This window comes from Falco naumanni, chromosome 4 (genome assembly GCF_017639655.2).
Source record: "Falco naumanni isolate bFalNau1 chromosome 4, bFalNau1.pat, whole genome shotgun sequence".
NCBI lineage: Eukaryota > Metazoa > Chordata > Aves > Falconiformes > Falconidae > Falco > Falco naumanni.
The window spans coordinates 97,772,813-97,798,177 of record NC_054057.1 but is presented as its reverse complement, the minus strand read 5'-3'; the positions used below and the strand labels follow the sequence as shown (position 1 = coordinate 97,798,177).

The 25,365-nt window shown below is 41.2% G+C and overlaps 1 protein-coding gene across 1 annotated transcript in view; it reads left to right on the top strand.

Annotated features, from left to right (window-relative positions):
- Window positions 1–25,365, top strand: part of PTPRG (protein tyrosine phosphatase receptor type G) — a 412,309-nt gene that overhangs the window by 291,030 nt on the left and 95,914 nt on the right. Inside the window, exons 6-8 of the mRNA XM_040589702.1 lie at window positions 4,553–4,619; window positions 16,171–16,328; window positions 21,127–21,319. Coding sequence (XP_040445636.1) covers window positions 4,553–4,619; window positions 16,171–16,328; window positions 21,127–21,319 — 418 coding nt within the window. The remainder of the gene's footprint in view (window positions 1–4,552; window positions 4,620–16,170; window positions 16,329–21,126; window positions 21,320–25,365) is intronic.

The window sequence follows — 25,365 nt, the reverse complement described above, 5'->3', positions numbered from 1 at the left end:
CAGACAGATCTTGGACTACATATATGACTTTAGCATATGTTTGAGATTATATAGCATGGGGTGTAAATTTTAACACTTTACAACTCTGCTGATTTTTGTAAAAGCAGAGACTTCAGGAGGTTCTGAGTTTGTCCTATAAAGCTCAATCAGATGAACAGAGCTTCAGCTACTTGGTGTACAATTAATGACAGAATATGAGAACTGGTTAGAGTTTTTAACTCATTAGGAGACACTGAGCTTAGTACTGCTGTAACACAGGGACTTTCAGCAGAGTAGTACCTTGCCCGCTAACATCTATTTTTACATGCTGTGACTTGGTGCCCATACTAGCATGGTCAGCCTGGCTGTGGTGCTGTCTCTGCTCTCATCATGCTCCTGCTTTGCTCCTTTGCTGGAACTTTCCTCTTTGGAGTATTAATAACGTTATCCTGAGAAGGTGCTTAGCTCCCTGACCTGCCCACTACCCTATTGACTCTGAGGGTAGGGCTGCAGGAACAGCATTTTCAAGCCAGGGGACAGCAGGCTGTGCTGCTGAAAGGTGTTAACGCTGTTGTCAATAGAGTTCGTGACTGATCAACCTTGTTGTTCACTAAGGAATGAATCATTTCTCAGTCCCTGCACTACATGCAGGAGCTGTAAGTAAATGCAGCCTGTCTAGAGTAATGATTTCCACCATGACTTCACTTGAAGAACATCTCTGTCTTAATGCTCCAGAATGGGGTCACTTGTGCATTACCTTTTCCTACATTGCCAATGCTTGTTTTGTACATTGCATTAATATCAAGCCATTGCTTCTACTCAGAATGGCATGCACACCAGGTATCGAAGTCACCCACAGGGTATGATAAACAAAGAGATTTTGCTTCCTCATGTCATGTTCATCCCATATTTACCCTCTGTTAGCACAGGAAACTGCTTAATGATATCTCTGTGTTTATTTTTCCCTTGCGCTTAGCATGATAGTTACCTATTTATTTCTGCTGAAGAGGATTACAGGCATTTTTCAATTATAAATGATGCACACAAGTATTATTTATCTTGCTTACTGCAGACCTATAGAGTGTTAGTCAGTCTTGAGCAAAAGCATCTTGTTCAGAAAACAACATTTGTAGTAGCGGTACCATGGGTATTTAGGGCAATTTCAGGATGGTTTTCCATCTGTCCATTAATACTTGCTGTGCAGCATGCTCAAGATCATAGCATAGCAGGTTTGTGTTTGTGTGCGACATTCGTGTGCTTGAGAAATTGTCATTTATGATGTGTCTTCTGTGCTAGCCTCTTGGAGGAGGAGAGGGAAACTCATTGCTTTTGTCTCACGGGTCAAAAAAAGCTTTGCAGAGCTTTGGCAGGCATGTGTTGGGTGAAGCCTAAGTGCTGAAGACCCTGTTACAGATGTACGGTCTTTCTCTAATTCTGCATCCAAGGTATTATGAGAAATGTGGCATGTAAAGCCAATCTGAAGAATTCATTGCTGTTTTCCTTCAGGATATATTCATAAGATAATAAAAACCACACTGTTGTAATACAGATGATATAACAGAAAAAGATAAAAACAGTTTGTAGAAGAATATAAGCTCAAGTTTCATGACATGGAATCATAAAGGAGGTCAGAAGGACACTTCTTATTCTACAGATTTTTGTCCTTTTTATTATTCTGCTTTTTTTTGCCCTTCCTTTCTTTTAAGTATCAGTTGTTGTCAGAGACAGGATTCTTGTATGGGTGAATCTCTGATCTCAACCAGCATGGTAGCTCCAGGCCAGTTAAACTAGAGATGTACAGCAATGGGGATAGAACTTGACATTTTGAGTTTCAGAAACCTCCTTTTCTCTGTGAACACAGGCAGAAAAAGGATACAGAGAAGTGCAAAAAAATAGAGAGGAAATTCAAGGTGGGGTGGGGTTTTTTTTGAGAGCCTGAAAAAAAAAAAAAAACATAAGAAAAGTTTTGTTCTGAAGCCTGAACCATTCCACAAAATGAGAAAACTTTTGGGCACTTTTCTAATGGTATTACCATGATCCTGAAACAGTTGTAGTGAGGTTTGGGAGAACAGTGTGTGAGTATGAGGAAAAAGGAGAAAAGCATCTGGAAACAAAGTGAGACTTTATGCTGTACAGGTCTGAACTGACATCGCAAGTGGTACATGTTTGCATGTGATTTTTAAAGAAACTTGAGATACCAGTCCCCATACCCTTGGAGAAAACAAGATTACAGATGCACAGAGCATTTGCTTTCCAGCCTCCAAAGAAAGAACGTGACTCTTGATCTCATGCTATTGAAGAACACAGCACATTTGCAGAATACGCTATCAAAAAGATTGCGTAGCTGGATCTATATAGGCATACCACCTCAGCAGATTAAAGAGGCGCTGCCAAGGCTGAGGTGAAGAATTGATCTACTTTGACAGAAAATCCCAAAAGGAAGAGTTTTAACCTTTAGGATTCTTTCCATCTATTTGCTTTCTTCAAACTGATTGCAGCTGTCACCAGAAATAAAAACAAAGCAAACAAAATAAAACTATTTACCACTTATAGTTAGGCAGCAATAAATAAAACATTGTTCAAGTCCAGTGCAAGTTTTTCTTGCAGTCTTGTATCAAACTGTTTGTAGCTTTTTTAATGATTTTTTTTTTTTTTTTTAGTGGTAGCCATGGCTTGGAGAGACCTGAATAAATGGAAAAGATGCAGGAATGTGTCTAGCAACAGCTCTGCATTTTCAGTGATATGCAGAAGCCAGACAGAGCCTACAAAGTGGGTCAATGGGTCCACTGTACTGTGATTACTATTTATAAAGAATCCAAAGTGTACAGAACACCCCTTTGGGCATATAAAAGTTCACGCTTCAAAGCGCTTACAGCCTTCAGGGCTAATAATATTATTGCCAGTAACATCTAAGCTGTATATATTTCAAAGCTGCTGTTGCTAGTTTCATAATTTTATTGCATATCTTGCCCTACCTGATCATTGTAAGTTCTGGAGCACCATGATGAGAAAAGGATCTTCAATTTCCATTTAAAATGCTAAACCAAAAAAAAACATTTTGTCTCTAGACAAGAGCACGAAAATGCGTCCTGAACACAGTGGAGTAGTTAAAAGGCCCAATAAACACAAAAATGAAAGGTGGCTTGTTGTGGTTTTTTTCAATGCAGTTAGCTAAGAAGATAATGAGGTTTCTAAGATTCCTAATTAGTCATGGGGAGGAAGGACAAGAAGAGACATGCTTGTTCTTTTGAAACTTGGGCAGTGAGTCCCATTTTTCTCCTCAGGCCATTAAAAGTCATGATTTTTTTTACAATAAAGCATTTTTTGGATGTGCTGTGATCAATGATGTCCTTTTCCTAAGAGTGCACTCCAAGCTGGTGCTGTGCTTTACGCAACAGTGTGCTCCCTGCTGGGCGCAATGTCCTGTCTCATGGATTTCTTCTTTTATCTCCGCTCCTTTCCTCATATGTTAATACGTGGCCATAAAATGATTAAACTTTGTCTTCCCTGATGACATTGAGGTCATGGGCAGGCAATAAAGTACAGAGGAGCTCTTTTTGCATTCGATTTGTTTGCCATTGGCAGCAGTCCATCCAAAAACGATCAACACGGCACAGGCTTCTGATGCTGACCAGTGGCAAAAAAAAAAAAAAAAAAAAAGAGAAATAGACCATGTGGATGAGGTGCATGCCAGTATTTATTTCCCAAAAGTAAATTGGAAAGTATCTTAAATAATAGAACATGTTCACAAAAATTGTGAGTTATTCCTTTAATACCTCTGAAGGAGGCAAAAGGTTAAAAAAAAAATTGCATTATTGGTTGTAAATTCCTTGGCTGTGTTACAAGTAAGTGACTGAAGTGATGGGTTTAATTTGTAAGTTGTGGAGCTCAACAGGGTTAATCCCTCCTGCTGCCTTCGCCGCCTCTCTCTGGTGCTAGGTCTCACCGTTGCAGAGGACACAGGTGATCGCTGTGTGATAGAAGAAATACTGCAGGATACGAGTTTTTGGTGTGGCAGTGCCAGCAATTACATCATCAAAAATCAGAGATTTCTTCTAGATCCTCTCACAAAGCTTTTTTCTCTCTCCCTTGTCCAAGTGACACTAAATTAAATAAGTGTAAAAATATGAATAGCAAAGAGATGCCAAGACCTAACTCCATTACGGCTAAAAGAGGTCCAGCTTCACTGATTTCAGTGGCAGCACCAGATTTATTCCCCTATCAGTAAGGGATGAACTGGTCTGAGATAACTTCTGTTTATCACAGCAGTTTTCCTCTGTGAAAGCAGACGTAGATGGAGAAAAATTCAGCACTCTGGTTTTAGGCTTTGCTGGGCTGATAATATGGCTAATGTTTTAATGAATTCAGAGGACGCTTTCTTTTGATTTAACCTTCCTTACTTTATTTTATTACACCATGTATCTTTGGCATTTGGTGAGGAGCCATTGAGAATGTGAGAACTAAGCAGCTTGTTAGATAACATCTTTTTTTTTTTCTCTCTAGAAGATTAAGCTGAGACTGTTCTGCCTGATGACAGAATAGATGTAACCAATCCTGTATCCTTTGCATGTAGGTCAGTCAGAGGGACAATCCTGCACTGGATCCCATTATCCATGGGTTGAAGGGCGTTGTACATCATGGTAAGTACCTGCTTAAACTTTCTTCTTGCTGGAAAGGGGAGAAGGGCAGGAATATTGTCCTTAAGGGACCAGGTCACCCCTGGAAGGACGCAGCGAGCCTGTATGTTCCCCATTCACTGATGTTTAAGGGCATCACAGCCATTATTTGATTGGTAAAGATCGAAGTCATTTGTTACCTGAAAATGGTTTGGGGTTAACAGTAAACGATTTGTTTCTTTTCAGTCAGTGCTCTAGAATGCATAAGTTATCAATCAAAACCTACTGCAATATATCATTCATATTAGTACTTCGAAGGCAGCGTTGATGCTTCAGTCCTGCTATTTATCTTCTGTTTGCTCTAAAAATACTCCTCTCTGAAGTTTCTATTTGTTTATAAATTATTTGTCTTTCAAATTTAGGGAGCTGATAATGAAACAGAAAATTAACTATCTATGAAAATTAATTAAACTTTGCAGCAGATGAACATCTTTCTAACACTGACATAAATACGATCATTCAGCTGTTCTGATGCATATAAACCTATTATCCTTGAACTTATAGCAGGTACTGAAATAAATATTAATATATTTAATACTTTTATAACCAATTTTTCCTTAGGAATTTTCCTGAAACCTTATCATGGGTAATGCATCATTAGCAGTGACATCAAGATGCTCCAGTTCCCAAAGTACTCTTGTCAGGTTTTAATATAATGATTTGTAAAGTTTTAATAATCTCATTGTAATTCAAATGGCATCTGCTGGAATGGAGCTAGGTACTATAATAAATCTCCGTCCCATCTATAGTGCTGTGATAAAACATCTTTGCACCTTTTCTGAGGATTGTCTTTAGACATTAGCTAGTGCTGTAGAGCTTAACAAACTTTTTTTTTTCTCTTGACTGCAAACCTAAAACTAGTTGACAGTGTTAGATTAAAAGAAATAGGATTTTGTATTAATTGCTTTACTTTCAGAGTCATTTAACATTGCAACTGGGAACACCAGTAAATCCAAAGAAAATTAAACATAGGGGTTAAAAGATAACATACCATAAAGTCCTTCATTTAGAGAATTTTCCATAGGTTTTGCTGTTTATAAATTGCAGGGTTCTGCTGTGAAATAAAAACACACTGTGCTGAAAAACTGTGGTGTTTTCCACAAAAATAGACTTTATTATCTACCACCCACTGGGGAACAAAACAGGCTAGCAAAAATAAAGCGAGGACCACTTGGGCTGCAAGGATTTTTCAGTGGCTATGCAATTTGACAAGGAAGTCAGGCTGCCATCTAACTGGACCAGGATCTTTTTCTAGCTTTGTTTCTACCTGCCTTCTATTTCAAGACTCTCTACCCCCTGCAAGCATGACAGTGCTTTTTATTCTGCTCCCTCTCTTGCTCCTCGCTGCTGCAGCCAAAATAGCCACTAGTGGATAATCACACCGGTGTCTCCTAAGTGTGTTATTCCATTCCCCAAAATAATTGTTTCGGTAGGATGTGACACGGTCCCAAGGTTGTGATTGCCTGACCACATAATGATTAGTCTGTCTTGGTGCTGCCTACCCGCAGCAAAATCTGGGTGGATAAAAGGCATTTATTTTTGTTTTGCTCACAATGCACAGAAGGCTGGTAGTGTTTCAAGTAAAGGAAATCACTTGATATATTTCAATAGCTTATTTCCTTTTCAAAACATTAAGGAAGAAAAAGAGGAAAATCTCGCTTTCCTTCCTGTTTCAAAGGCCCTGATTAAAGGCCTTTTCTAAGGTTCTTTTGGCGGCTAGAGGAAGGGAATTTCCTCCTGCAAAGTAGTTCAAAGAAATTGTTCTCTTAAACATTGATGGAACGCTTCAGTGAAGAATTCTCACATCATATCTCTCTTTTAATGTTATTATATGGAATAATAGTAAAGATGTGAGCTTTTATTCCAGACACTCATTTCTTTTCTTGGTGTAATTTACTTACATCTTACACAAGCACATTTTTATGAATTTATCTGAAAAGGTTCTTCCTGCCTTCCATTTGCATTCAACTGGAACCCTAAGGCAACGTGGACTTTTTGGCTGAAATACAGTGGAAAACTCTTGTGCTTGTTGGATAGAGTGGTAGGATCAAGCAGGGATATCCAACAAAAGAAGCTGGAGAAAGGCAAAATTGAAACCTTAAATTTCTTTGCATTTTATAACACTTTCATGCCCATGTTGGTTTTAGGTGGTCATCACAATACAAAGTCGCCTATAATATTAGAAACCAAGAACACATCTGACTGTCGAGATAACTAGCTTGCTTTTACGCTAGACCACGTTTGTATATTGTCTGCTGGCTGGAGTGATCACCAGCCCCTCAGCTTTGCTCCTCTCATGTGCCTTATCTCAACATGCCTATTTAAGTAAGATTTCCCTGGTTTTCCGTGTCCCTCTCCCTCCAACTGGCAGAGCATCCTTCCTGAGTCATGCTGGACAGTCACTCCTTCCTCTCAATTATTCAGTTGTCAAAGAGGAAATTGCTCACCCACACAAACATCATCACAGCATCACCCTCATATCTTCATTTGCCTTGTGGTGATACTAGAAGGCCTGGTCCTGTATGAGGGCTGCGCTCTGCACCGTGCTGTGTAGGGCACCCACGCTGGTCTGTCCCCATAATGGTGACACACACAGTGACCCTCAGCTATATGCGGGGGTGGTAGTGGTGAGTAGTGAGCTCGTTTTTAACCATTCTTGTATAGCTTTTCATTTTTTCTGTGAAATTCTTGGATTCTCACAGTGCCCTTCCAGCGATAAGTGAACAACTGAAGTGTCAGGAGGACTTTCTGTGAAAGTGAAAGCAATTTTTGCTTGAGGTTTCGTCAGGGATTTGAATTACATACTAATTTGATGGAACATAAATAATTGTGCCCTTCACAGTGTCATCAGCTTAGTAACAATGATAGAGAAATGGACACATAAAAATCAATACAGACTCAGTTGCTACTCAGAGTTCACTTTGTTTCCTCATTCTCCAGGCATAATTTTGTAGAATCTTAATGCCACATTAAGCTTAATTTTACATGAGCAACCATATAAAGTTTCTTAGCTGGAAGGAAAACCAGTGATGTACCAAACTGCCTCGCAATGTTTGGATCAATGATAATGCTCTCGGGTTTGCCCCGCATCTTCCTGCCGAACAGCATGTTCCCATCACGTCGACACTCCCCAGCTCCTGCATCTGCCCTCGCAGAGCATTGTAAAGGCACACGAATGCCGAGGAGGCTCTTTTCAGAGCTGTCAGATGCCTGTTGCTGATTTTAAAATTGCTTTCAGTTTTGTGCTCTGCCAAGGATTTTGTCACACCTCCCGCCAGCGAGGTGCCTGCTATTCTCACTCCTGCTTTCCCTGCCATAAAGCACACGGCAAGCGTGCGTCTGCCACGGAGCCCGCTGGGGACTGACAGCTGGGAGCGTGCAGCCCCCTCTCTGCAGAAGGGATGGAGTACCAGCAGGTGTGATAGGAATTTTCAGATGCTGACTTGCCAGTGGCTTCCAGCTCTGACCGCTGGGGCTCTTTTTTAGCTCTTCTTCAAATGCTCTTCTCACCACGAAAGCTGATGGGGAAGGTCTCCGGCAATGCGGGTGCTGGTGCCATGATGCACATTCTTATTTGAAGTTGGATCATTAGGTAAAGTAATAAAATCACTAGTGCCTGGCTGCACTTCCACTGCATGTGGTGCTGCAAATCAGACTTTTCTGCCTCCGTTGTGCTGCTGAGGTGCTCGGCTGGGTGCCCAGCCCTGAGCCCCTCTCTGCTCCTCATCCTTCCTCATGATGCTGAGGAGCAGGAGGGCAGAGCTGTTCTTGTGCAAGGACTGAGGAGGCTCCCAGGGCCTCAGAGAGATTGATTGTGCCCTTGTGGGAATAGGGGAACATGAAAGGCCAGGTTATGTCTTAGACAGTTGATTTGCATTAAAATGGCTACTAAAGCTTTTGTCTGCCACATGCCTCAGCAAGATCTCAGAGGAGTACCTAGCAGGATGGAACTATTGCACAGAAACACTGCTTTTTCCCATCTCTGCTGTCTTTGACTTGCCCTTTTTAGTACCCTTTTGTATGTAAGCCACTTAGAGATGCCTTTTCCTTGTTCTTACCAGCTGCCTGAAAGGCAATAAAATGAGTCTTCTTGCCTGATGTCAGTCCTGAGGGCAGCGCCCGAGGCTGCGCAGCGTTCGCCCTCTCCCAGCCTGGCTGCAGGTGCTCTGCACGGTCCCGTTCTACCATGCAAGCAGATGGTTGTCAGAGGGAGCAGCAAACCCCAGGCCCCTGGAAAATCTTTCAGGGTGATGGAAACCATGTTTTGTCATTCTGTCCTGTTCCCTGTGTCTGTCACCAAGAATCTACACAAATCAGCAGAAAATTATTAGCAGAGCACAAATAAATTACCACAGCAGAAAAGCATCTATTAATGTCACAAAAATGGGGCTCTTATTCCCTTCCTTGTCAAAAGTGAGCACTGAAAATCAAAGTGCAGCCAGATCAAAAGCTTAGGTACAAAGTGAATCAATGGCATCTGTTGCTTGTTTGCGAACACAGGGTGGGGTGAGTGGAAGAGAGGAACCTTTGTTTATTTAAAAGGGAGTTTGGGGAAAAAACTTGCTTTTTTCTTCTGCCTTTGTATTATTAAAATGCCATAACTTAAACTTAGCATGGAGCAGAGTGTGATCTTGGGTCTCCCTTGAGATGGTCGAGAGGTGTTCAGGCAAGTTGATGGTGACCACCAAAGTTTCAGGGGCTGATGGGGAGACGATGCCAAAATACAGTGGGAGAATTGCTTTAATAATGGAAAAGGATAGAGGATAAATATGTTGCGCATCTCTCCAGTTGTCCTAGGCAAAAAGGCAGCAAATAACCTGTTAAAATAAATCAGCACTGAAAAAGAAGCAATCCAGACAGTGTTAGTTACCCTGTGGATCTATCACACCAGAAGGCATAATAACAAGAAAACACCATTAGCAGCATGACAGGTTTTTTCTTTTGTTTTTAACTTTAACCATAACACCACCTGACAAGCTGTTTGTTTTCTGCACCAAATATCCAGGGATTGTAGAGAAGAAAGGCAGGGGATAGGGGTGAGGGTGAGATGTGATACCGTGGGACCTCATCTTTTAAAGTAAAACTTTGCAAAAGCAGCAGCCCAATTTGGAACAAGGAAGGCCGTCAAAGGGATCGCAGCATGATGTGTTAAGCTGAGAAGAAAATGTGGAGGAGCAGTTCTTTTTCCTCAGGGATGATCTGGATATATTCTTTTGTTTTCTGATCTGTTCTTGTGTTCACAGTCAGAGTAGCCATGTGAAAGGGGCCAGGACACGATTACTGTGGAGCAAAGGGGAGGAGGAGGGAGGTGGGAAATGAATATGAGAGCAGAGGTGATAAGTTCACACCTTTATATAGGGCAGCTCTGTGCCTAACTGCAGGGCTCTGTGACATTTAAAAGAATAAATGATGGAAGTGTTGGAAATCTCTGCTCCTTCACCTGCCAGCTCTGCGGAAAGCAGTGCTGGTCACAGCCGAGTAAAGACCAGCAAGCTGACATATAATTAATACATTGCACACAAAAAAATAATTCAAACTAACAAAGAGAAGATTGCAGTTGTTAAGAATTAAGGTTGATGCTGAATGTGAACAAAGCACCTGCAGGGGGAAGGAGCTGGGTGCGTTGCTGGTGGGTTTTGAGGATGTTTGCTGAGAAGAGAGGGGTGGTAAAGTCCGAGAATGTGCGGCTTTGCTCTGGCACCGCTGGAGCAAAACGTGAACAGCCTGTGCTGCTCTGGCTGCTTGTGCCTCACTTCCCCCTACCACTGCCAGGGTCCAGTGTGCTCCAGGGATCATCTTCTCTAAACCCCTTGTCATAGTTTCTTTTTCTCCTACCTACTACTGGTGCCCATTCTATATTTCTTTGTTTCTGTGTCCCTCCAGACTTCCCTCTGCATGTTCCTCTGCCTTGGGCTAGGTTTTGCAGAACCTGGGGAAGTCTCATCCCAGTCTAGAGTGGCAGCAGCTGCTCTGCATCAGCAGTGCTTAAGCCTTAAAGTTTCAGAATTATTTTTCACTTCTTTAACAAGTTAAGACCTCTCCTCCCCAGCAAAACGTTTTCCTTCTAAGCTGTTTTAAGAGAGGGAGTGAGAAAAATTAAGCCCGAGACCAATACCTGGTATAGAAACATTCAACTTTAATATTTTTTTTTTCATAGAAGACTTGTCTTTTCTTCGTTCCTCCCGATTTTTGTACTGCTCGCTGGTTGTCTCAGATTAAATTAATCTGCAGGACTGTGTTATTGCCTCATTCCTTTCCTCCCAGCCATGCTGTGCTTTCTGCGTCCTTACAGTTCCTTATATTGTTCAGTAGAGGCTCTGGGTTTTTAAAAAATAAATACAATTGAGAAAAATAATTACACAATAAATGACAAGAATTACCCTAAGTACAGAGGACTGTCAGAAACTGTTCTTCATGCTGGATTTACAGAGCAAGTACTCCTCTGCTGATCATTTCAGTTGAAATAACATCCTATATTTGTAATATCATCTTTAAAACCACTGCTGTGAGTCTGGTCCCTGGCTCTGCTGTGCAGCCTGCTTTAGCTGGGGAGTTCTGGCTCAGTGGGTGTGCGGCATGGTGTCCTTTTCATTATTTTTGTGTGTTTGCCTTTTAAATGTTTGAATGCAGAAGCTTTAGAATGACTTGGCTCATCGTGAAAATGAAATTGGCAGTAACATTGTTGAACAAATTTGGGAGACTTTCAAAGCTCTTCATATTGGTATTGCAGATTTCAGTTATTCAAAGTGTAGCTGGGTAACGTTTCCACCTATCAGGCATTGCACATACATTAATTTTGGAAATAATCTCATTTTAAGATATTGTTTTCAATGCAGCCAAGTTCCTGTTTTCTTGCAGAAAAGCATGATGAAAGTCCCAAAGCAGTCCATGAGATATAAATGGACTTGGCATATAGTTATTTTCTTGTGATCTCCAATCCAAGTTCCTGTTAGGTTTAAAAAGGGGTTTGATCACAGATAGTTGTGTGCTGTTTACCTGCATATCTCAAGAAGCTTCTTGCTCTACAGTGATTTGGTTAAAAATTTGGGTCTATCTTTATCTAGCGTTTCACAGAATATATTTTTAGCAAGTCAGTCCTTGAACTCAAAACGTTAAATTGATGGCTCTTGCAATATAATATTTGTTGGCATCATCTTGTGAAAACTGCAGTAGTTGGTGGAGATCCCCTACTGGTATCTGGTTTAAGATCTGATTTTTTCCTTTGCTTGGAAAACTATCATGTACAATTCAGTATTAATTCACATCTGTGGTGATGCCTTGACAAATAAAGAGTGTAAATAGGTCAGCTTTTTAAATCACGCTTGTAATTGCTCTACCTTTAGGTTGGGTTGTACAAAAAATCGACCTTGTTCCCATGCAAAACATTAGGGAGATTTACCAGCCCAAATAAAGAGTGTACTGGGTGTGACTTTTCCCATTGCCATTACGGGAGAGGGACCAAGAGGTAGGCATGAATGTTGTATCAGAAGATCAAATATGCTACCAGCTGGCTCTGTTATTTGGGGTTTTGTGAATGTGAGCGTTAAAATACAATCCTTTCCTTTAATGTTGTGGAACACTCAGTAGTTTAAATGTCACAATCATTGTCTTAATTGTCAACAATGAAGCTGCGACACTTGCTAATTTTTCCTGTAGAAATATTAGAGTCAACACATTTTTACGAGCCTTGATACTGTAAACAAAGTCATGCTGTTTGTTAACTGTCGATAAAACAGGCTGTACTGCGCTAGTGGAGCATCTCGGTGGATGTTTTGGGTGCTGCTCTTTTCTGTGTTGCCCGGGAGTGGTGGCCGCAGCAGCACGTTTTATTGTTGCTTTCCCAGAGGAATGCTCTCTAGTTCGAGGGCCTGTCGTTATGGTCCCGATCTCTGGGGCTCCGATTTCCTGGATATTTATTTTTTTGCTTGGGTGCCCATCTGCATTCGGGTGCTGGGATGGGAGTGCGACAAGGAGCAGCAGAAGAGACCGCTTCGGTGTAGGGCTCTGGTTTACTCGTAAGAACAAGGAAGTGGCTCGTGGATCCGTTTGCAGCATTGATTGCGGTGGTTCACAGGTATTTGCAGGTGAACACATGTTTTCATTGGTGCGTTTTATTACTTTTGTCTGCCAGTTATTTCCTAGTACCTGTCAGCAAATGTTGTCTTCTGGGTCATGTAATACTCAGTTTGTCCACTTTGTCCCTCCTTATAAATTCATCACCCTGCTCAGCCTGTTCCTGGGCTTCTGTGCCCCTCCAAAGCACTGAAAATAGGAAATAGGAGCTGGTCATAAAAGACAGTGAGGAAAGGTTTGATATTATTTCCAAACTTGTTCTTTCTTATTTAGTAGGAATTATATATATACACATATGTGTACATGTATAGAAAATATTTCTACCATATTTGGTGAACGCTGTCGCTTAGCTTGCAAATCATTCTCCTTACAGTTTTACCAACAAGGATAACCAGTGTAAGGTTGAAATTTTAAAAGTGACATGACTTCAAAATCCTATCTTCAAAAATGTCTCAAACTCTTAGGAACATAACTTCATGGCATTTACTGTTTCGATAGGCTCTTGAAGGATATGGGAGGCAGACTGCTGAATTTCTAAGTCCTTTTTTCTTTAAGTTTCACGTGGCGATCTGTTTTGTGACTCTGGTTTCTAAAAATCTGTACCACACGTCTAGATGGAAGCGATACAAATGAATGATCTGTTCTCAGAAGTGTTAGGTTATTAAAGCATAATCAATTGATTATCTATTTTAGTAGCCATTTTAATCCAATTATATGTATTTTTTTTTATTTTAATCTTTGGAATTCATTAATGAAAACTTAACAGCATTGCTTGTAGCCATGAAAAATTAGATCGAGCACACCCTGCCCTACTTATACTGTGTATTAGCAAAGCTACTTTTTCCTCAAGAAATACTGTTTTAGAGCTGACTATGACTTTCCAAATTCTTTGGAAAAAACCTCCCTAATTGATAACCAAAATTTAATCATAGTCGGATACTTCCAGTTTGCATTCAAATAAGGTATTTCTCTGTCTAAATAAGCTTCCCCTTGGTTGATTATTCATATTGTAGTTCAAAATGTTTAAAAATGAAAGACAGAGTTGGATGAAATGTAGACTACTTAATACAGTGTGTATTTAATATAAAAGTCATGCATTATTCATTTTTGCAATTTGAATAACTTTGAATTTAGCATCCCTGTTCTTCATCTTTTCCTTTGATGAACAATTAATTATTAAAATATAATATTGTCAGCATATGGCACAAAAATCCTTGAAAGTGTAAAATGAGCTCATTCTCCTGCCATCCTTTGATAAAGGGATACTCCATATTCTCAGTTTCTCTACAGAATGTTTATCCAGCATCTTAACTGATTCCATCATTCTAAATACAAGATTATGAAAGTTAAAAATAGTTAAATTGTTAATTTAAACTGAAACATAGTTTTTTTTAATACAAGAGGAAAACTTTTTCCAAAATGTGCCTCTACCTCCCAACTATTCCATATGTAGTCATTGGCTGTTAACGCAAAGAGGATGTTTGCATGTTCAAATACTCTTTCAGATTCACAGCTGTCCGCTGTGTGCTCAGCTTCCATAGAGAGACAGTTTCTGAAATAGAAAACCCATGTCTCTTTGCTGTGAAGATGTGCACGCTGCGTTTGAAAATCACAACCTGTGACTTGAGTTTACAGTTTTTCTAACCAAGTTTTTTTTCATAAAACTAAGCCAATCAAATTAAATATGACCTTTTGCTGTGATTATGACTTCTGATTAGCATCTCTTTCAACATTGGCCAATCATATATGTTTTACTATTTCTTATCTAAGCACACTTTTTTCCCAAAGGTATGCTATGAAGAGGAAAAAAAACTGTGGTTTATTATTTGTTTCCTTTTTGGACATGCAGAAGTTGTTGATATCTGTGTGGGCTAGAAGTAACTAAGTTGTTAATGAAGAGATAGCAGTATTCTATTACAATATGTACTTTGACTTTAATAGAATTACTCATATTTTGGAACACTAAAGACTATGAAAACATTGGACACCTGTTGATATTGTGCAGAAGAATAGATGTCTGAAGTGCATGATATATTTGCACCTTGCAGCAGCGGTGGAGGAAAAAAAGACCCTGATTATCAGACTGCTGCACAGAGGTATAGGCAACTCTGGATTTGATCAAGACTTCCAGAAAACTGTGGGATGCTTGGCAAGTGAATTCTGCAGACTTCATCCTTTTGCTTTTCATTCTGACTTTGGAAGGTGTGTGTGTCAGTCACCAGCCTACCTGTTTCTCCGCTCTGCTGTGCGGGGAGCGGGCTTGCTTAGCAGCTCTGATGAGGAAGAGAGAGAAGAGTTCCTACTACCCAAATGTAGACTCTTGTTTGAACCGTGAACAATATAGAAAGTGAGGAATAGAGATGTATGGGAGAACCTGTGTGTCAGCATGCCCTGAGGCAGTGAACACCTTTGCACAGGCTGAGAGGGAGCTTCGGCCTCTGAGTCAACATAAATTGCAGAGGATAAATGCTCAGGGATGGCAGGGAAATTGTCTTGCCTGCAGCTGTTCCCTCCTTTAATTTTTTATTTTATTTTTTTTTTTGTCACAGTATTAAATATTACCAGCTTGTCACTGTTACTTGAAGCTAAATGCTTTCAGTGGTTAGGTTTGCATTTCAGGCTGTCCAAGGAGCTTCTCAGAGGAAAGAGTTTGTCCCCAGACTGTTGGACCCTGGGAAGGAGTTTCATGGATTAGGGAGAAGAGACAGTGGGTTTACCTCTGAAAAGTATTTCTGGGGCTGTGCTGACTGCGTCTCACAACGTCGCCGGCAATGCCTGTGTGGCTGGCTGCAGGCAGTCCCAAACAAGCAGTTCCTGGATGCTGCTTCAGCCACCTCGTTGAGCTTCAGAGGTGCCCTCCAGCCCTGCTCCTCAGCTCATCTCCCTGGCAGCTCCCAGCGAAGTTTGACTGGCATGACTCTGCCTCCTCCATCTCAGCAACCTGCAGAGGGATTGATCCCGCTCCTACATCCCTTTCCCCCACTGGTGGGGATGGGATGGATGTGCTACCTGATGCTCTTTGGTCATGTACCATCAAGCAGGACCACAGGAGCCCGGCTGTGTCCCCACTGGGTCTTGGTGAACCCTCGCTGCCATCAGGCTGGAGAGCCATTGACTGAGTGCTGAAACCACTGAATACGGTGTTATTTCTGTGCTAACATAAACCAGTGGGATAACAAGGGCATTTCACACCTGCGTACATTCAGAACTGGAGCGTGTGTGTTCAGTATAGGATTGACTAGCATTTTGGCTGCTCTTTTAATAATCAACACATCAACTCTTATAGAGCTTTCCCGATACGGTGTTTTCATCTTTCATTTTATATATATATATGATAAAATATGTTGTTGCCATTACACCTTGTTAGGCTGCCTATCGATGTGATGTCTGTTTTAAAGGCATGTAAAAAAAGTGTAATTCCACTTGTCAATCTTTCCTGCAGAGAAGGAGACCTTTCTGGATCCCTTTGTTTTGCGGGACCTCCTGCCGACATCGCTGGGGAGTTACTACCGCTACACGGGTTCTCTGACTACTCCTCCGTGTAGCGAGATCGTGGAATGGATCGTTTTTCGGAAGCCCGTTCCCATTTCTTACCACCAGGTGTGTTTATTTTCTTAGTGAAGTCCATCTCTTGATTTGCAATCTTTAAGACAGTGTTTTCAAAACCTGCTGGTTTAATTATGATATCAGGAATGTTTCTGTTGACAAAAAAGGAAGTGTCAGTGATCTTTTTTTTTTTTTTTTTCTCTTAAGTAATATTGTTTCTGAACATGAGCCATCAGTCTTAGGAAGACAGTACAACATGAAACCCAGTTTCCTTTCCAAATGATTTATTTGGTATTGTTTTTGTTAAGATTCAATTAAGCTCTGGTGTAAATATTTACATGGAGTTCCTTTTTATTCTTTTTAATTGAAACTTGCTTTTCAAGGTAAAGTGAGTGATTTCAGTTCTGCTCAGATTTAGTAATTTGAACTAATTACATTAGAAAAGACATCTTTCCATTAATTCTCCATGCTTAACTGTTTTTATAACACAGTAAAGCTGCCATTATGTGCTCAGAGAGCTGGTGCACAAATCTTTAAAATTAGCACATAGCAGCTTCTAATGCAAATAGGCACAATGTCTGGGATTTGTCTGGAGAAGAATGGTCCTGATAAAATAATGTTAGAGTCAGATGTTTACCAGTTAAGTGTATTTTGACACTGTAAGACTGTTGTCTTTAGCAAGCCATCCTGCTGCAGTTAGTCTTTCCTTTTATTCGTCTGGCATAAGCCACTGAAAACACATTTTTTGCATGCACGAATTCTGTAAAGGGAATAGTTTTTGAATTCCGTAAATGCATAGTTCACTGGGAGATCCTGACTGACAGGTACTGGTTCTCAAAGATTTCAGAAGGGTGGTAGGCAATCGCCATGCCCCTGCTCCAGGCTTTTTTTCATGTTTTCTAGATCCCATTGCTTCTCCTGTAGACTCTTCCATCTTTCTCCGAAGTGCTGTGTTTGACACCAGTCGCAGCACCTCAGCTGGGGCCCTCCCGAGGCCGAGGGACGTGGCAGGATTCCCGTGTCCAGCCCCCCTGTGCGGGGTGGTTATTTTGCCTTTTTCACAACAGCGTGACGTGACGGTGGGGCCCACATTCGGCTCCCGGTGAGCAGGAGCCCTTCCCCGGGGCTCTCTTTAGCAGTGCTGACACATCACGCGCTCCTGCAGCCCGCGGGCCTGGCTGACGCGTGGGGCTCCTCGCACATGGTCCCGGTTGAATTGGACCCTTTGTTTTTTCCAGGCTATTTCTCTGATTGTCGAGATCATTTTGAATTCTGTCCTTGCCTGCAGGATACTTGCAATCCCTTGTAGCTTTTCACTACATCAATAAGTTTACTGTTTATTATTTGGTGGCTGTGAGGCCTGGCCCACACTCAGCTTTATACCCTGTACATGCATCAGGTGGATTGTGACTTCTTTTTTTTCTTTTTAAAAAATACAAATAATCTGGTAAATACCAATTAAGGCCATCACTATAATGGTATAAAGGTACTTTATCCTTGCATAGCTTCTTTCCTGTGCTGTACAACAGTAACTGTGCCAAGTCAAGCCTTTAAAATTTGGCGTTGTGCTGCTTTATGCATGCGTGTGTGGTTGAAGGGCTGGGAATTCTGTGTGTAGACAGACTTTCATTGATACTACAACACATGTGGAATAAATAATAGTATTCTTCCCCTTGGCAGCTCTAGATGGGTGGATTTTAAGAGCCTGCCACCCTGCCATTGCTATGATTATTATTTGTTCCTCCTCCTCCTTCCACTGAAACAGTGCAACATAATCCATTGCCACAGTTTAACCTTCTTTATCACAAACCCCGTGAAGCAGCCTGTAATCCCAGAGGAGGAAAGTGATATTGTTTAAGCTCTGTTGCTGTTCCAATTAAACCCTTGCTTTTGTGCAAAATACCTTGCTGTAAAAAGGACAGTACTGAAGTGGTCCATTTGTGGAGGCTTCTCTATTTTATTCTCAGTGCTTCATCATCATCATCTTTCCTGATAATTAGACAACAAAACAGGACAAGCTGTGTCACCCTGCAGATGCATTGTAAAGCTAAGTGCATTCAATGACCCAAAGCACAGCATTATCTCTCATAATGCATACCTCAGAGTATCTCATTGTGCTTGTTACGGTTTCAGTATTTTTAATTGCCATTTGTATATCCAACCCTTACAAAACTGTGCACATCAGGCTTTAATGGTTTGTAATTGTATGGCTCAGAGTTTTAGATCAGGTTTCTCTGTATCTACAGTAGTCTTACAACAGCTTTTCATTTCTTCTTCTGAACAGGAGTTCCTGTTCTCCTTTTACTCCTTGAAAAGCATGAAGGTAGCTCCTTGACTGCCACTCTTTATTTTTTTTTTCTGGCAGCTATAGATAAATTAATTTCTCATTTGTCGTAGATAATATTTTTATAGTAAAAATGAAGCTGAAATGACTTATATGTACTTCAACACATAAAAAGGGGAAGGTTAAAAATCATATTTGAATTGGCAGTTGTTAAAATGCAATTATACCTCCCCAAGGTAGCATGGCAGAAGAAAATATTTTAAAAGTTCTCTCTGAAAGTTTAAAAATTCAATTAATGTCATGGCTGTATAAGCCTAGAGACTTGACTTCAGAGAAGCAGTTGCTACCTAAGTTCTTGAGCTTTTATAAAGTAACCTTAAACCCTGTTAGCTGGCTTCCAGTGCATAAAGTGCAAAAGATATGTAAATATTCCCAAGAGTTTGGGTTTGTGATTTCATAGAAGGGTATAGCAGGGTCACCTGCTGAGGTTTTTTTGTAAGACAGAAGTGTAAGATGATAATCCTTTTACTGCTTTTTTAACCCATCTATCAATGCTTCTGAGGGACTCCTGCTAATAATTAGGAAACTGTTTTCAAGATTTTTCCAAGATGATGCTCTAAAGAATCAGAGAGAGAATTCCAGTTTAGAACCAGACAATAAGGCATTATCTAGGATGCAGAAAAAGTACAGTCCAAATCCCACCATCGGTACCTGCAAGGCTGGGAAGGAGCTGTACCTGAGCTCCCCGCCTGCCATGGGAACTGTTGACTGGCTGTCACCCCTCCCTGCTGGTCACCTGCTGTCCCTCTGCCTCAGTTCCCCTGCTTGTATAATAAAAGTAGTTGTCATAAGGGGGAAGCTACTGCTAAAAATGTACAAGCCTGAGTTGTGCTGGTATCTCAGAGGAAGCAGGACTCAGTTCCCATAGTTTTGTGTTTTATTGCAGACTTGCCAAACTCAGGATTAGAGCTGTGAGGTCCATCCTTTCTCACCCCTGCTATCCGTGCCCTGCGCCCGGTGGTAACATTCCTATACATATCCCCATCAGCCAGCTCAATGCACCACCTGCTCCAGGGGGACTTACTTTTGAAATTAAATGTGTAAAAATTGGCGCTCTCCTGTCCTGAGGGTCAGAGAAGTTTTACACATTCCGGCCCAATAACTAGGACTGTCAAGCCCAGCAGACTGGGCAAGCTGGACAGCAGCACCAAAAGGGGTTCAGATTACTCGTTTGAAGGAAAATGAAATGATAGTAGCAAGGGCCTCTTGATTCAGTGGAGGATGTTTAACTGCTCTGTTACAGCTTCTTTTGATTATTTCTATCAGTACTATCAACTGAGGCTACAATGACGATTTTTGTCAGTTGCAAGTTTCAGGACTCTCATACACTTCTCTATAGCTGTTAGAGCAGATGCACTTTGTGGAAAGGGTGTAGTTTTCAAAGTGACCTATCATTTGGCTATGAGTGTAATTCAAGTCCCTTTTTAACATCTTGGGCCAGATTCTGTACTCCCCAAATCCATGCTATTACAGTATGTAATTTATGTTGATGTAAACAATATCGGGACCGAATCCTTTTCAGCTCTGTCTTGCTCAGTCTTTCAAGCAGCAACATAACTAAATCTAGTTCTTGACCTGAATGATGACAGTCTTGTAGTTAATGCTATACTGACCTTGATAGATGTGAGAAAATTAGCTGAAAATATTTTCACCTTAGTTTGCTAGAAGTTTCTTTCTAAGAAATACTAATACATGAAGTAACAAAAAAGTTTTCCAATTATAGTTCGTTCTTACAGGTTAATACATTTTATTAAAAATAGCTCAGATCTGAATCCAACAGAAGGAACTGATTCCCAGAGGAGTATATGCTAACTGCGCCTAAATAGATTTATTCTGTGGGTGTTTTTTTTTCTCACCCTGTAGTTCTGTATCTGAGGGAATAGTGATTGGTAGGGAAGTCAGGACACTTGAAGCTGGTAGTCCTGAGGTTGCTCCATTCTGCTACTGACCTGCTCATGGGGAAGCCAGCTCATGGGTTTGGTTGTCCAGCCCAGAAAGGTGTGACAACTGCTGTCACCTACCCGACAAAGTGCTGCAAGAGCTGTCTGTGAAGCTTAGCCTGGCAGCTAAACTTCATAAGGTATTCGGAGATGAGGATGTGTTGCCCTGTCCTGGAGAAGGCTCTTGGCATGGGATGACCTGGAAGCACTTTTTGACATGATACTGCAAAACAAAACAGCAGTGAGGAGCATTTGGCAAGGCTGTGTCACACACAAAGTCCTTCCAGACAAGGGGTCTAAGGGCAAATGTTTCCTTGCCGGTGACAGACTCCACAGGTTGCTGTAGGGCCTTGTCCCTGTTGGGCAGGATAAGCACTGTGCTGAGATAAGACGATAAGATGGCTGGCAGTGATTTCAGTGGGCAGCCTGAATTCCCACGTGGTTTATCAGTCTTGGCATCAAAGTTTTACTTCCTGCCATTTTACTTTCTTATCAGCCACCCAGATTGTACCACATTGTTTTTCTAATTAATGTCCTTTCACTCCCCTGCCATGATGACTGTGATCAGCTGGAGGCGTTCTACTCCATATTCACCACCGAACAGCAAGACCATGTCAAGTCCGTGGAGTACCTGAGGAATAACTTCCGACCACAGCAAAGCCTGAACAACAGGAAGGTGTCTAAGTCTGCTGTGAAGGATGCTTGGAGCCAGGATATGACAGACATCTTGGAAAATCCACTCGGCACAGAAGCTTCCAAAGGTAAATTACACCTCTGCATTTTGTGCTTGACTAATAAGAGAAATTTTTTTGTCTAACTTCGTCATAAAACGATGTTGAGGGTAGCTGTGAGCTACCAAAGGAATAATGCAGGTTATGCAGGCATTCATTCCCTGTTGGTATGTGTCGATAAATCAACTAATCCTGTGGGTACCTGCAATTACCTTTCAAACTCACTGTCACAAGGTGCCATGGCAGTAAAGCCCCAGAATATATGAGTCTCAGACTGGCAGTGTCCCTGTTTCTGCTGACTGGTGGTAGGGCCTTAGTGATGCCTGACAAAAGGGAAATGTGAAAGGACAAGGTCAGAGGTAAAATTTCAACCCCATTAGCACTGACTCATTAGGTATTTGAATGGGAATAGGGTATCCAGATGTGGTTATGGGTTTCATTTTTACAGTAACAAGCCTTTTGAAGAACAGTCGACCTTTTAATTTGACGTTTGTATCAATCAGTTGGCAATGGTGACGGGGAAAAACCCCTCTTCCTTATAGACAGGTGATTTTCTAATTTCTTGCTGAAGTGTTTCATGTGCCTTTTTGTCGAGCAGCTGGTGCTTGCTTCTGTCAGACACTGGATAATGAGCTGGATGGAAGGGGGTGGGAGGGAGGTTGCAGTCATTGTGTTGGCACAGACAGCCCTGGCTAGAGGAGAACATGAAAAATTCTGAAAGAAAAGAGTACTGGATAAAATAAGACTAGAAATAAATATCATTTACTACCTTTATTTGCCTTTATTTTATTGAATGGTGTTATTTATAGGTAGGAGGGATGACATGCACTTCCCAGTCTTCAGTTTTGAGAAGTGCTCGGTGCTTAACCAGTTCTGGGTTGAGGTAAGGAAGAGAGGGGCAGTTTGCCAGAAGGAAACAGCTAAGCAGATTTACAAGCTTCCCTTTCGTACCTGGCATTTTCACCTGGCCAGGCACAGAGAGCGTAGTTCTTAGAGGATGTGAATCATGAAAACAGCTGCATTCAGCAACCTTACCCTCCCAAGAGAGTGCTGGAAGAGTGTGTTTCTCAGGGCTCATTATTCTATGAGCATACTTATTTATATATATATAATATACACGTACACAAACCTCATGTACATTAAAGGCAGCCTTGGGACGGAGAATTTACATCAGAAGTGAGAAGGAGATCTTGGGAATGAAGAAATCCTGCTACACTCTGATGCTCTGGCCTGCGGTTTTCAATCAGTGTTTTAACAGCCACATGTGTCAATATTTATTTCTTCAGTTATATCCTGTGTACATATTACTTACCCAGAACAGTGATGAAAGTTAATAGGTTACGTTATGTTAAAAGTAACAAAACTGACTAGTTTTTATTTTGAGTAGAGCCGAGGTACCTCTGATACATGTGGTATAATATTCAAGAAGATTTTACTGCTTTGGCCACATGCCTGCATATTCCGTGCCTCACTGAATGGCTTTTAAGATTATAAAAATGCTTTAGGTGATTTGCACCCCCATAGTAAATAGCTGAAACCAACAATGTTGACAGAACGTTACAAACGCTAAGGCGTGTAGTAATGAGCTGATCTTGAAGTTGGAAGTATTGATGCCGAAGGAGCACTTGAATAACTGGAAAGATTGGCATTGATTTTGATCTTTAAGAACTCCGAGGGCCAGATTCAACCAGGTGCACATGGCTTAGTTAACATGGTGTGAGCTGGTCTACAGGAGCATGGGAGCCGCACAGCTGTTTGTCCACACTTAGATAGCTTGGTGCCTGGGTGCTTGACGCCTGATGTGATTTCAGGACTGGTTTCCTGAGTAGGTTCTCTCTGGATCCTCTCCCATCATGTCCAGGTGCCATAATGCTCCGTACTTGTGCCTGCCTGGGAATTTGAGCTTGCTCAAGAGAGACCATCAGGTGGGGAGCATGCATTTCCCACGGCCTGACAGCATTCAGCATGCCATCTAATGGCAGGGGTGATGCTACAGTCAGTGATTCTTTTTTTCCCCTTGAGCTTTTGCTATAGGAGGCTAATGGCTGGGCAGCCAGTCTTTTTGTACCAGCTCTGTCAACTTGTCACTTTTTGGGTTGTGTGCACACCAGGGAACACTGAAAATAGGTGCATTTTTTTCATGAACTTAAAAATAAATAGGTTGCTGCAGTGTTGCTAACACAAAATGGATTGTAGCGTATCCTCCAAAGGTTACAGGGATGAGTTATAGCTGTTCCAGAGATATAACAACGTGGATGTTTCTGGCCTCTTCTTTGACAAAGGTGAACAGTGATGATGTGCCTGGTCCACTGCACATTCTGAACTACTGACATATAAATAAAATGAGTTGAAGTCATAATACTTGAGTGAAAGCAAAACCTACTGTTTATTCAGCTAGTAAATACAGTACCTCTTTATATAGTGTCATTCATGCAAAAGTACTGAGGAGCCAAGCGCGCGGAGCGCTTCTCAGCCAGACAGTCTAGCATTACAAATATAAGAGTGCAGGGTTAGCGTAACAAATTTATTTTATGCAGATTCTTCTGCACAACCTCATGGTTGCATCTCGATGCTTTCCACATTGCATTAAGCAATGTGACCAGTGGCTGTCAGATGTTGGCTCTTGTCTACTCTCCCCGTGCTTAGATTTGTGCGTTGTAGAAAAAGGCAAGGTCACGAAAATGTGTCTGTTACTTGCTGCAAGGTGATATGGTTTGTGATGGTCTTCAGCTCTGGAGGGGAAGTTTGGGTTTGTTTGTCGGTGTGAATTTTTGCAATTTGTTTCCTCTGTCACACTCTATTAAGTCTATGGGCAGTATTGCTAATCTAGAAAACAGCGTAGCGTTCATTATGTAAGCCTTTCTTATTTTGGAGGAAAATGTGCCCAGAACAATTTGCATATAATGTTCAGAATAATTTTCAGAATCCCCCAGTGAATAGGGAATTTCAGATCAGCACAAAGCAATGCAGCTCTGCCGTTGTCCATTGACAAACATGCTAGCCTGAACAGTTTGGCACCAAACAGGGATGTCTCTTCTCCCAACTGTCAAAGCTATCTTGGGTCACAGAACCGTGACCAGTAGAGTAACCTGCAGATACATGGGAGGAAAACTATTTCTCACTTTATGCCAGTCCTCAGAGTATTTCCTCAGCAAAGCCCTGCAAGTGGTGGTATTTGGTAAATAACATGTCTTCTGGGAAAGGTTATTTTAGGTCAACCAAAACTGTCAGTGCATTTGGATCCAGTTTGTTAGCCAACATGGATGTTACCAGCCTTTTGTTTTGCAGTCACTCTCCTCTCCCTTCTCTTTTTTATTTTTAAAGAGGCAATGAAGGGAGGGGTGGTGTTTTCAAGTGTCAAAATATTTTTGCTAATTAGAAATAGTGTAGAGGGCTAACAGAGGGAGAGTGAAAAGTCCAGTTTTCCCTCTGTGTTAGTATTTAGCAAGAAGAGTTTTCTTTGGTTCCATTATCTCATTCCTTCTTCCTGCTGGCAAAAGCTGATTTAAAATAGTTCTCTTGAGGACTGCTTGTATGCCTGGAATAAAAGCATATGCATAAGACCTTTGCTGAATCAGACCCCATGAGCTGAGCTTAATTCTTCATTTGACCCTGGAGCTGTTTCAAGGAACCATACAGTTCATCTTTAAATATCTTATTTCTGAAATATACCATTCAGGATAAATACTGTTCAGCTATGTCATTGTAGCAACTGGTGGATTTATAGTAAACCATCATACATTGATATTTTTTACAAAGATGAAACTTTTGGAGATTCAAAGTATATAGTGGATCATGCTGTTAAATCATGCAGATCATCGGCCTGTAAAAGTTAACAAGAGGGCTCACCAGTGTTACAGTACTGATGTATATAAAGTTTTGAAAAGTTAGAGTTTCTCTGTACAGACATATTAAATCAGGAATGTATTTGTAAAATGTTCATCAGATACTGTAAGTATCAGTGACGGTGACAGTGTTTGATTTTTGCAGGTGGCCATCTGTTAAAATTGCCTCCTTTCTTGTCTGGCCTGTCCTCTGTGGCTCAGGACTGTGTTGCTCTGTCACGTCACATATTG